The 12269-nt window shown below is 61.8% G+C and overlaps 1 protein-coding gene across 3 annotated transcripts; it reads left to right on the top strand.

Moving 5' to 3' along the window:
• The first annotated feature begins 702 nt into the window (after positions 1–702).
• On the top strand, positions 703–11689 carry STRIP1 (striatin interacting protein 1). Of its 3 annotated transcripts, none has more exons than XM_082330307.1 (21): positions 703–826; positions 2558–2627; positions 2916–2990; positions 3519–3653; positions 4037–4157; positions 4526–4594; positions 5009–5115; positions 5555–5682; positions 6155–6337; positions 6458–6675; positions 6954–7019; positions 7230–7293; positions 8069–8140; positions 8398–8472; positions 8704–8801; positions 9093–9219; positions 9312–9412; positions 9634–9700; positions 9978–10082; positions 10363–10567; positions 10895–11688. In XM_082330307.1, exons 1-21 carry the CDS (start codon positions 776–778, stop codon positions 11140–11142), a joined length of 2385 nt encoding a protein of 794 aa, XP_082186433.1. In that variant the 5' UTR covers positions 703–775; the 3' UTR covers positions 11143–11688. The 3 variants fall into 3 exon arrangements, with proteins under 3 accessions (XP_082186433.1, XP_082186432.1, XP_082186434.1); XM_082330306.1 differs by lacking the exon at positions 703–826 and adding an exon at positions 864–994 and having other exon boundaries at positions 10895–11689; XM_082330308.1 differs by lacking the exon at positions 703–826 and adding an exon at positions 1167–2383.
• The last annotated feature ends 580 nt before the right edge of the window (positions 11690–12269 follow it).

Raw genomic sequence — 12269 nt, 5'->3', positions numbered from 1 at the left:
TCGGGCCGGGAGGGAGAGGTTTATTTTGTATATGAATGATTTTTAATGAATGCAATATTAATCCTTGCAGATGAGCAATAAATCATTAAAGTCTAATTAAACTATTAGGAAAAACGAAGCGCTTTTGCTTGTGGGCTGTTTTATTTGGAAGAAGGAGGGAAGGCAGGCCCTGGGGGATGCTGAGTTAGGTCTGAGCCCAGGGCTTGGGCTGGGATCTGCCTTTGGCCACTGGGGCTGGGCTTTGGCTCCCACCAGGACCCCCCGAGCAGCTCCAGGGCGCTGCATTTTGGGGGTCTGACCCCCTCTAACCCCTTCTGGGCCCTTTCACTTGGGGTTTAAACTCCATCAGACCCCTCTAAGCCCTCTCACACCCCCTCTCTTTGGGGTCTGAGCCCCCCCCAAGCCCCTTGGTTTGAAGATTGGCTTGTTGTAGGCCCTCAGTTTGGGGTCTCCCCCCCCCAGCCCTGCCCCTTCCTGCCACTCCCAACATGGCGGCCCCAAGCGGCCGGGCCCCGCCTCCCCGGGCCAGGGAGGGCGGAAGTGCCGCTCCCAACATGGCTGAGGCCGGCGCCGTGCCACACCTAAGATGGCCGCACGGGGGCGGAGCTCGCCGCCCCACCGGCCGCCGCGCCGGCCGTGGCCACCGGGGGCGGGCGGCGCCGGGCGGTGACGCGGCCACCGCGGCGGGGCCGGCGGGCAGGAGCCGCATCGCAGCGGCCCGAAGGGCCAGGACCACCACCACGACCCCCGCCCCCCTCCCGGTGCCACTCCCAACATGGCGGCGGCGCTGCCCCGGCTCTCCCTGCCGCTCCCGCGAGAGGTGGGGGTGAGTCCTCGCGAGAGCTCGGCGCGGCGGAGGGCGGCCGACATGGAGCCGGGCGGCGGCGGCCTCGGGGGCGCGGGGCCGCTCCCGGGCAACAACAAGGCCCGCGGCGGGGCGGCTCTGCCCGGCAAGGCCCGCGACCTGGGCCGCCCGCCGCGCAAGGACTCCGAGGTCAGCGCCGCTGCCGCCGGGCCCGGCTCTGCGGGGAGGGGGGCGGCCTTCCCGGGCGGGGCGGGCCGGGCCGGGCCGGGCCGCGTCGTCCTCCCCGCCGTGGGCCCGGGGCCTGCCCGTGCGGTGCCGGTACCCGCGGGCTCCGCAGACCCGAGCCACCCTGCTTGGGCTCCGCCTTCCCCCGGGCCGGTCCTGGACCAGCCGCTCCCCCCCGCTCCCCCCCCCCGGAGCCGGTGCTTCGGTACCGGTTCCCCTGCGGCGCAAAGCCTGGGCCTGGCGCGGCAGCGCTGGGCTGTGCGGGCCGGCAGCAGCTCTGTGGAGCGGAGAGGCCGCTCTCTGCCAGGCCGGCTCGGTACCGGCTCTGCCCAGAGCCCGCCTGTGTCGGTACCGGGCTCGGGTCGGTGCCGGTTTCCCGTTCATCCATCTCTTCCCCAAGCCTGGGGCGGTTTGACCGGTCTGGGGCATGAGGGTGGCTCGGTCCTGGGTCCCCAAACGGGCCCGGCAGTGGCCACCCTCCTTCCAGGGCTGCTGTGGGCTCTCACCGCCCCGGCCGGGGGCTTCTCCCCAGCTCTGGCGTCGGCGGTGGCCGCGGTTGGGTTGTCGGGTCCCGGTGCATCGCGTCGGTCCCGCTGCGGTGCTCAGGCCAGGCACGGCTTTGGCAAGAGGTGCCCGACTCCTCCAAGGAGCCACCGAGGTCCTGGCGGGGACCCCTGGGCCGTGGGGGATCAGGAGGGTTGCGTGGGACTGATTTATCCCACGGCTTTTCCATCGTCTGCCCCCAAATCCGGTTTCATTCCTGGGGATGGCTCCAGAGCCATCCACTTCCACAGGTGTCCTCACCGGGGTGGGGGATGCTCCCCGAAACGGCGGGAGAGGGCTGCGAGGAGGTCGGCCTGAGCCGCGGGTGCCGGGGAACGGCTCCCAGCCCCGCAGAGCAGCGCAGACCCGGCACCCTTCGTGGAGCCGGCGGGTTGGATCTGCCCCTCGCTCGGGAGTGGGTGCCCTGCGATTCAGGAGGGTTTTGGTGTGGGTCGATGGCTTCCTTAAAGAGAGCAGATGTTTTGTGCTCTAAGGCTTCTCCTGGATGTTTTTCCAGCCTCACTAAAGCTGCTTGGTATGGTTTCATTCTCACTGTTCACATCTGGCACCCCTCCAGTCGGGGGTAGCCCAAATTTTCACACATCTGTGCAAAACAAGCGAGCTCTGAGAGCTCCCTGGTCCCACATAACCCACTCCCCACCCTGAGATTAAACACGCCCCGTCTCCTGCTTTATTTTTTGGCCTTTTGGGGCTCCCGGAGTGTTTTAGAGGTGGTGCAGTGGCAGGGGCTGCCCACCAGAGAAGCGCAGCGTGGCTCAATGCGGCGGAGCTGGGATGGAGATGCAGGAGGTGGGTAGGAGTTGCCTTGGTAACGTTTACGCTGCTGCGGGTACGTTTTTGGTCTCTTAAACAGAAGATACAGTCCTGGATTCGCGGGAGGATGAGGTGAATTGTGAATGTCTTGGGGATTTTGGTTTTCCTGAGAAACGCTGTAATGTCATTGAATTCTTCCTCTGCTTTCAGGGCTATTCGGAGTCCCCAGACCTGGAGTTTGAATACGCAGACACTGACAAATGGGCAGCAGAGCTCTCTGGTAAGGAACTCATCTTGATGGATCGATTAATCAGCCGTGGTTTTCTTTCCTGGTAGCGATTAAAGGAGCTCTGTCAACTCCAGCACCACTCTGTTATTGTCTTTAAACACCTTATTCATGTTAAACGGGAAGTGATATCGTGTAATTAATTTTTTTAGCCTTATGCTGGGTGTGGTTTTTGCATTTCCCTCGTCTTGGATAAAACTGCAACTAACGTGGCCAAGTTGCAGCTTTCTTCCGGGGGTTCGGTGCAAGTTGTTGAAATTTTCCTCTGTGCTCTTTCGGCAGAGCTGTACAGCTACACGGAAGGGCCGGAGTTCCTGCTCAACCGCAAGTGCTTCGAGGAGGACTTCAGGATCCACGGTAAGACCCTTCTCTTGGACCTCTCGCCCCTCCGGGGAGGGACAGGGATCTCCCAAAGCAGACATGGGGATTGATGCTTTAATGCTGCGTCAGAAAGCTCGAGCACTGGCAATTTTCGTGCGGTTTGTACTGGAGGCCTCATTAGTGTGCGTGGGCAGGCCCTGGAGCGCAGCTCGCTGCCTCCAGCGCCTTCAGCGTTTGCTGATGTCGATGTCCGAGGTGGTTCATCGGCGCCAGGACGGCTGTGCTGGAACATACTGGCAGCAGCAAGAGCATCCAGCTCATTTCCCATCAGCCGCCAGCGCCGGTTCAGATGGACGTGATTCATCTAGCCGTCTGATAGAAGGCAGGAGACGGTCTGTCGGGGCCGATCACGCACGCCTGGGTGTCCCTCCCAGGAGCACAGTGTTCCCTGGGGCAGCCCTGTTTTCCATCACGCTCGATCCTTTCGAGCTGTTCCTGCAACGTTTGTGTCCAGGGCAGGCAGAGGTGCCCGTGCCCTCAGCCTTCCCTGCTTTGGCTTTGCAGTACGGGACAAGAAATGGACCGAGCTGGACAAGAACCAGCACCGCACTCACGCCATGCGGCTTCTCGACGGGCTGGAGGTCACCGCGCGGGAGAAGAGGCTGAGGGTCGCCCGAGCCATCCTTTACGTTGCCCAAGGTGACGCCAGGCCTCTGCCCCCTTAGTTTCCCCATTGCTAAATCTGGGTAATGGATCGGAGGCTATGAATTTAAAATATTTAAAATAATTTTCTTTCCTTCCATTTTTGATTTCACCTGGGATGTCTGGAAGGAAGCTAATTCTTGTGGGAGCCACAGAGTTTATAGGATTTTGGTCCAAAATTTAGCTGACTTCCCCGTGCTATCCTGGCTCTGCCAGGCCTGGGCTGCGTTACCCACAGGAGGGCAGTTCCGTCCTCTGCATCCGATTTTTTGCCTTAAAATTAAGACTGTGTTCTTCTTTCCCCCTGCGAAGTGCTCTGGTGGTGTGGGAGGGCCTCGGGATCCCTGCGGAGGTGGGATCCAGCGAGGGTATCGTTGCAGGCACGTTTGGGGAGTGCGGCTCCGAGGCCGAGGTGCAGGCTTGGATGAGGTATAACATCTTCCTCTTGCTGGAAGTGGGGACGTTCAACGCTTTAGTGGAGCTGCTGAACATGGAGATTGAGTGAGTACTGGGGGAAAGCACTTCAGAAATGGCTCTGGAGCTCCTTGGCAGGGGTTTATCCAGTTTGTGGCAGTCCCGTTCCTGGTCTGTCTATCCCTAATCTGATTCCTGCAGGCACCGGAATGACTCCCATTGTCCTGGGTGGATATGTAATGTAGGATTATACCTGATTTATACAGAAATTCGCTATGAGCCATGCTGTCCGGCAGCAAATAGAGATGGCTCTGTTCCTCCTCCCTCGATTGCACTGTGAACAGAGAAATCGTTGCAGCAATAGCTGTTCCAGGGTTTGGCTCTGGCATGTGGGTTGCTCGTGGCAGAGTTAGAACGTCTCCCGAGGCCCCTCTGAGGCTGTTTTCCCTCCGCAGTAACAGCGCGGCTTGCAGCAGTGCCGTGAGGAAGCCGGCCATCTCCCTGGCTGACAGCACGGACCTGAGGTACGGAGCAGGGCTTGGGAGGAGGGGATGCTCTGGGGGTGAGAGGGGGACCCCGTGTTTGCTGGTTTCTTTGGTGGGCTGAGGGAGGCCAGCAGGCACCGCAGGGTGTCCCAGGGCTGTCCCAGCTTCTGCCCCGGCTCCCTGAGCATCCTTAGGTGCTCTTGGGTCTGCTCAGCCAGTAAGTGTCCCCTGTGCTCAGCCTGCGCCGCAGGCATGTGGCTTCTCGGGGACATGAAAGCAGTAAAGTACAGGAAAGTGATTTTTTTTTTTTTTTTTTTTCCTGCTTTGACCTGGAGAGACTTTTTTCCCCCCAATGCCAGGGGATCCAGCCTCCCCCAGAGCCCTGGGTGCCGGTGGTGCCTCCGTAACTCATCCCGACCTCCGGTGATTCACCTGACCTTTTGCTTTTTGCAGGGTGCTGCTGAACATCATGTACCTGATCGTGGAGACTGTTCGGCAGGAGGCCGAGGGGGACAAGCCCGAGTGGAAGAGCATGAGACAAACCTTCCGAGCAGAGCTGGGTGAGGACCAGGCGCTTGGGGGTTGATGGGATAGAGGTTTCCAGGGCTGAAGAGCGAGAGAGTGAGATGGGGTTTGGCTCTAGGCCTCGGTTAATAGGGACGGGCAGCACTGGGTTGGTTTCTGCTAGGCTGAACCTTGCTGGTGGGGCAAAGGGGGATGAGCAGAGGAAGCCAGCCAGCCTTTTCTGCTGTCTGCGTGCTCTCTCCCTGGGGCAAAAAATTGAATATTGAGGCTGTCGTTTCCTCTCAACACAGAGGTAAGAAATTACAGAGGTTACAAGGTCTTGGAAAGTAAGAGAGGAGCTGTCTGAGGTGAGATGAGGATCTCAGAGATGGGGGTGCCAGACCGCAGAGGCTGTGGGAGGGCGAAGGGGCTGGTGGTGCTGGCGGTGAGGACAGGGACGAGGAATGCCTGGCTATTGCTGCCATGTGGTTCCAGGAGCCCCCCTGTACAACAACGAGCCCTTCTCCGTCATGCTCTTTGGGATGGTGACCAAATTCTGCAGCGGCCATGCTCCACACTTCCCCATGAAGAAGGTGCTGCTCTTGCTCTGGAAAACTGTGCTGGTAAGGAGAGGCTGTGGGGTGTGCCAACACACGTCTTGCGGTTTGACGTTCGGCAGAGGAAGGAAGCTCTGCCCTCTGAGCTGGCTGTAATTGCTCCATCCTCTTTTTCTGGGGTTCAGCTGAGTAGTTTGCACCCTATGAAACCCACCGCCAGGTTTCACCCCATAGGGGAGCATGGGATATTGGTGTCTGGAGCTGGACACCAAGGACGGACCCAAAGCAAGGTCCCTGGCTGGGCTCTGCGTGAAAGAAAATGCCCAGAGGCTTCAGTTGTGGATGCCTGAACGCCCTCCTGTCCCTTCTGCCTGTCACAATGACGAGAGCAGCGTGGGGGTGGGCAGCTCTTGTTTTACCCCCTGGGGAGGGATTTGGGACACGTGGAGAGTGGATTTGGGGAGGGCAGGTGGAGAAGCCCCTGGTGCCGTGTGTCGAGGAGTCCCCCGCGCTCAGGGTGCCGTGCTCTCCCTTGCAGTGCACCCTGGGGGGCTTTGAGGAGCTCCAGAGCATGAAGGCAGAGAAGCGGGAGATCCTGGGCCTCCCGCCGCTCCCGGAGGACAGCATTAAAGTGATCCGCAACATGCGAGCTGCCTCCCCGCCCGCGTCCGCCTCCGATCTGATCGAGCAGCAGCAGAAGCGAGGCCGGCGGGAGCACAAGGTGAGGCCGGCACAGGGAGCTGGGGACGGTGACATTAAGGAGGGGATGGCTGGGGTCTGGGCACTGACCTCGGAGCAACTTGTCCCCGGGATGTTCACCTGCCCGCTCTTCTCTCTCCAGGCCCTGATTAAGCAGGATAACCTCGATGCCTTTAATGAGCGAGACCCTTACAAAGCTGATGACTCCCGTGAGGAAGAGGAGGAAAATGATGATGACAACAGCCTGGAGGGAGAGACCTTCCCCCTTGAACGGGATGAAGTGATGCCTCCCCCCATTCAGCATCCCCCCAGCGACCGCATCACCTGCCCCAAGGGGCTGCCCTGGGCCCCCAAGGTCCGGTGAGTCGCTGGGGCTGACCTTGGGCCAGCCTGTGGGGGGAGCTGGAGCCGATTGAGGAAAACGGAGGCTGTTAAATATTGAGAACTTCAGCAGGGGTGCGGGGAAGATGGAGTGGTCGATCTGATGGTCGCTTTGGTGGCTGTTCTCTCGATGGAGTGGGCTCAGCACCATCTCCTTTATCTGACCGCGAGGCTTCTCCTGACACCCTGTGCCTGGGGCTGTGGTGTACCCGGGCGGGCAGGAAGATGTGACTCTTCCCCTTGTCCCTTTGCTGCAGAGAGAAGGACATTGAGATGTTCCTGGAGTCCAGCCGCAGCAAGTTCATCGGCTACACCCTGGGCAGGTGGGTTCCCGCAGAGCGGGGCTGCCAATTTTGAGGGGGGGATAGTGGTAGCGGCTGCTAGTGTGGGGGCTGCCGTTGCCCTCCTCTTGGCAGCAGAGAAGTCCTGAGCTCGCTGGCTTCTTCTCAGGGTGGTGGTCTCTGACCTGCTCGTGGGGACGGCTGAGGTTTGCTCCTGCCTCCCCCCAGCCCGGCTCTTTCCCTTCTCTCTAGTGACACCAACACGGTGGTGGGCTTGCCCAGGCCCATCCACGAGAGCATCCGAACCCTGAAGCTGGTGAGTACGTTGATGTTGCGGGGGGTTGTTCAGCCTGGAGAAGAGAAGGCTGCGGGGAGGCCTTATGGTGGCCTTTCAAGTACTTAAAGGGGGCGGATAAGAAAGATGGGGACAGACTTTTTAGCAGGGCCAGTAGCGATGGGACAAGGGGTAATGGTTTTAACTAAAAGAGGGGAGATTCGGAGTAGATATAAGGAAGAAATTTTTTACAATGAGGGCGGTGAAACACTGGAAGGGGTTTCCCAGAGAGGTGGGAGATGCCCCATCCCTGGAAACATCCAGGCCAGGCTGGACGGGGCTGTGAGCAACCTGAGCTGGTTGTAGATGTCCCTGCCCCTGGCAGGGGGATGGACTGGATGGGCTTGAAATGTCCCCCCCATCCCAAAGCCTTCTGTGATTGTATTCTATGATTCTGTTCTATGAATTCCCCCAGCCCCTTCCCCATCCCCCTGCAGCGATCGCAGGTCAGGGCCGGTGGTGTTTTGCTGACCCCTCTCCCACTTGCCCGGCCCTGTGATGGGAGCGGCCTTAAGTTTCCAGCCCATCCCTGGTCTCCCAGTTCTGGCCGAGCCCCTTTCCTCACTGGTTTCATCCCTTTCTTACTGGGGTTGTCCCAGAGTTGAGGCCAGCAGCCGCCACCCCGCCCATCAACATCGGTCACCGCTGGGACAGGAATAACAGGGAGGGACTTAAAAAGATGATGGGACCAGGCTGGGGCTGGTGGCATCGATGCGGGGGGGGCTGTGGGGTGAACCCCCGCTCTCTCCCCGTGCAGCACAAGTACACGTCGATCGCGGAGGTGCAAGTGCACATGGAGGACGAGTACCTGCGCTCCCCGCTCTCCGGGGTGAGTGTGGGGGTGAGGATGGGACGAAGTTCCCAAGCTGGGGCGCTCGGTCGTTTGGCTGTCGACGGAGCTGGGGGTTTGCTCCGCTGGGGAGGGAGGAGCGGTTTCTCTGGGGCAGAGGGTGGGGTGGGCGGGGAGGCTTCGGGCAGGAGCCGGGGGTATCCTGCCCTTGGGGTCAGAGAGCCTGGGGCTGAGCCAGGCCCACGGCGCTGGTGGCAGCTCCTGGTATGGGGTTTTCTGGTCTCTCCTGGCACCAGGGGGAAGAAGAAGTGGAGCAAGTCCCTGCGGAGATCCTGTACCAGGGCCTCCTGCCGAGCCTGCCGCAGTACATGGTGAGCTGGGGAGCACTGGGGGTCCCTCGGGCTCTGCTCTGTCCTGGAGCTGATCTGGGGGTGCCTTGTCTCGGGGCCTCCCTCTGCTGCTCCGTCCCTTTCCAATGATGCCCCCAGGTTTTCTTCCCTCCCCGCATAAACGTCCCTGTTACTCCCTCCTGGGGTGGGGAGAGGAGCCTGTGGCCAGTCCCCCCGCTCCCATCCCCTTTTCCATCTCTCCCTTCTCCCCAGATTGCTCTGCTGAAGATCCTCCTTGCTGCAGCCCCCACCTCCAAAGCCAAGACGGACTCCATCAACATCCTGGCAGACGTCTTGCCGGAGGAGATGCCGTGAGTGACCGTGGAGGGCGAGCAGAGGTGCTGGGGGGTGCTGGGAAGGGAAGGGGGGACGGGAGGGAGCCAGGCAGGGTGGTGCGGTTTGGGCTGGGGCTGTGCTGAGGCCTCCTGGGTGATCTCGACCGTCTTCTGCTCGGTGGTGTGCCAGGAATTGTGCGTTGCTGCGGGAGCTGGCTGCAGGCGGCTGCTGAGAGCCCAGGGGATGGCAGGACTGTCCGCCGACGCCTCCGGGGCTGGCCGGGTGCAGACAGTGCCCCAGCCCAAGGATCCCTCTGTGTCCCCCAGGACCACAGTGCTGCAGAGCATGAAGCTGGGGGTGGATGTCAATCGGCACAAGGAGATCATCGTCAAAGCCATTTCTGCCGTGCTGCTCCTCCTGCTCAAGCACTTCAAGCTGAATCACATCTACCAGGTGAGGCGGGCCGGGGTCCGGCCGCCCTGCGCGGGGCTTTGGGGACGGGCAGGACGCAGGATGAGTCCCCGTTCACCCGCCTTTCTCCCCAGTTTGAGTACATGGCCCAGCATCTGGTCTTCGCCAACTGCATCCCACTCATCCTGAAGTTTTTCAACCAGAACATCATGTCCTACATCACTGCCAAGAACAGGTAGGGGAGGAGGCTGCCCTCCCGCATCCCTGCCGGGTTTTCGGAGGGGATCCCTGCGTGCTTTGCCCCTCCGTGATCCCTCCCCAGCCATGGATCCGGCACAGGGAGACCCAGGGAAGTGCCTGCTGCAGCTTATTGGTGGGTGGGAGGTGTGGGGCTGCGTTGCCCCCAGGCCAGGTAGGATCTAGGGGAGCAGCACGACACCCCCTCTCCTTCTGCAGCATTTCCGTCCTGGACTACCCGTACTGCGTGGTGCACGAGCTGCCGGAGCTGACGGCAGAGAGCCTGGTGAGTCACTCCCTTCTCTGCCAGGTCCTGGCGCCCCGGGGTGCTCCCCAAAGGGTTTCATGGGTGCAGGGAGGCAGCAGGGCTGCACCCAGCCCTGGCACCCTCAGCACTCCTGCGCTTGGCCCCGGCACTGCTGGGGTTTCGATGGGTGGCTGTCGGACGTCTCCTGCCTGCGTGCTGTGCTCTACCCCTGTGGGCAAGGGTCCTCAGACCAGAACAGCCTCTCCTCATCCCCGCTCCCATCTCTTGCCTGACCCCTGCCTCCGCTTTCCCGCAGGAAGCTGGAGACAACAACCAGTTTTGCTGGAGGAACCTCTTCTCCTGCATAAACCTCCTGCGCATCCTGAACAAGCTGACCAAGTGGAAGCATTCCCGCACCATGGTGAGGGCCGGGGAGCACGCTGGGGCTCAGCCCGGCCGGACTGGGCTGTCGCAGGGTGCCTGGACTGGGTGAGGGGGCTGTGGTACCTTGGGGTGCACCCCAGACCTTGCTGGGGAGCGGCAGGCGAGGGAGTGCGGGTGGAAGGGGTGAGGGAGAGTGCACGAAGGGAAGGTTTGTGTGTTTGAGGGGGTTGGCACGTGTGTGACGGGAGGTACCCACGTACCCGTCCCAGCCACGTCACCCCTCTGTCCCCGGCTGCGGCGGGGGCTGTTCCCCGCAGATGCTGGTGGTCTTCAAGTCAGCACCCATCCTGAAGCGGGCGCTGAAGGTGAAGCAGGCCATGATGCAGCTCTACGTGCTGAAGCTGCTCAAGGTACAGACCAAGTACCTGGGCCGGCAGTGGAGGAAGAGCAACATGAAGACCATGTCGGCCATCTACCAGAAAGTGCGGCACCGTCTCAACGACGACTGGGCTTACGGCAACGGTACGTCCTTCGCAGCGGCTGCAGAGCGTCCCGTTACCCGCTGTCCTTCCTGCTCCGTGCAGCGACGTGTCTGTGCCCAGAGCTGTCCCTTTGCAGCTTAGGGCCTGTGCAGCCCTTAGGTCTGGGCTGCAGGGGGGGATTTGGGGTGGTGGCATCGTGGGGAAGAGGGAAAGAGCTGGCAGTGGCCGGTGTTGGAGCCATTGGTGGCTGCCTGCTCCGCACCGTGTGTTACTCTTTGTTAGGGACCTGCAAAGACCTTTCCTGAGGGATTTGGGCTGGCTGAGGGGCCCCCGGCTCCCCTCTGACACCCCTCTTCCCTCTGCCCAGACCTGGATGCCCGACCCTGGGACTTCCAGGCGGAGGAGTGCGCCCTGCGCGCCAGCATTGAGCGTTTCAACTCGCGTCGCTACGACCGGGCGCACAGCAACCCCGATTTTCTGCCCGTGGACAACTGCCTGCAGAGCGTGCTGGGCCAGCGCGTGGACCTGCCCGAGGATTTCCAGGTCAACTACGACCTGTGGCTGGAGCGGGAGGTCTTCTCCCGACCCATCTCCTGGGAGGAGCTGCTGCAGTGACGGACGATGGAGAGGCAGGAGGGGTGCTTTGGGGAGATCTTGAGCCTGGCCCGCTGCCGAGGGGCAGGGGGAGCGAGGTTTTGGGGGGTCTGTGGGTGCCTGGACCCCCTGTGGTGGGCTTGGAGAGAGGCTGGAGCTGTGGGGTCCTCCCCGAGACGCCGTCCTGCCCTTCTGCCTCCTTCCAGGCTCAACCCTGAGCTGGGGGTGAAGGCTTGGTGGAGGCCACAGTGCCCCAGGCGTTTCCCGTTGGGTGGGGGGGACCTGTGCGCGCCTCTGGTCGATGCTTTCGGAGGCAGCACCCCCATCACCCTCCTCCTGCCCCCCACCAGCCGGAGCCGAGAAGGGGGAGCAGGCGGGGAGCGGGGCAAAGCGGGGTGAGGGCCCCGTCGGCGCTGCGGCGGGGCGCGGGGAGCGGAGGCTGCTGTGGCAGGAAAACGGCCTGTCCCCCTGCCCAGACCCTGCCTGGGGACACGGCGGCGGGGCCGGGGCGCTGGGAGGGCGATGGCGGGGGGGTTTGAGGGGCTGAGCTCTTGCTGACGGGCTGGGGAGGGCTGGAGACTGCAGTCTTCCCTCGCCCCGCTGGGTGGGGTGGATGAGCTGTACATATAAATATATATATTTCGCGCTATCTCTGACCCGAGCGTGTCCGGGCTCTGTCTGTGTCCCCGGCCCTCCGGCCCCTGGGCAGCAGCAACGGGTGAACCCAGCGGTGGGGCCGGTGCCCGGGGTTCGTTGTCTCGTGTCCTTGACCCCTCTCGCTCCTCAGGTCCCGCCGGGGGTGGATTATGTCGCCGAAAGATTTAGTATTTAACTTGCAACCGGATCCATTGGCTTGGGCGAGCTGGTGACGTCCGGGGCGCGCGGGCAGGAGCTGGCAGGTTCAAGCAGGCATTTGCCTGTCCCCTTCCCTGAGTTCTGCCCTGGGACTTCTGACACCCAGGGGCCTCACCGGGATTTTCTTTGGCCCCAGCGGAGAAGCTGGCCATCCAACCCACCATCCCCAACGCCTGGCCTTGACAGAGCTCACCCTTGCACCTTGCCGTGCCTCAGTTTCCCTGCTGGAGAGGCAGCAGCAGCCCCGGCCAGCTCGGGTGGGTGAAATCCCGGGCGATTCAGCCCTGGTTTGA

Source organism: Platalea leucorodia (genome assembly GCF_965183815.1).
Source record: "Platalea leucorodia genome assembly, chromosome: 19".
Lineage (NCBI taxonomy): Eukaryota > Metazoa > Chordata > Aves > Pelecaniformes > Threskiornithidae > Platalea > Platalea leucorodia.
The sequence above is the reverse complement of the archived record's forward strand: the minus strand, read 5'-3'. Positions and strand labels throughout refer to the sequence as shown.

Bases quoted from the DNA above. Each gene is read 5' to 3' on its own strand.
- STRIP1 (XM_082330306.1), top strand. From the start codon at position 869: ATGGAGCCGGGCGGCGGCGGCCTCGGGGGCGCGGGGCCGCTCCCGGGC. The intron at 6,338-6,457 runs GTGAGGCCGGCA...TTCTCTCTCCAG, and splicing joins GAGGCCGGCGGGAGCACAAG to GCCCTGATTAAGCAGGATAA. The intron at 9,413-9,633 runs GTAGGGGAGGAG...CTCCTTCTGCAG, and splicing joins TACATCACTGCCAAGAACAG to CATTTCCGTCCTGGACTACC.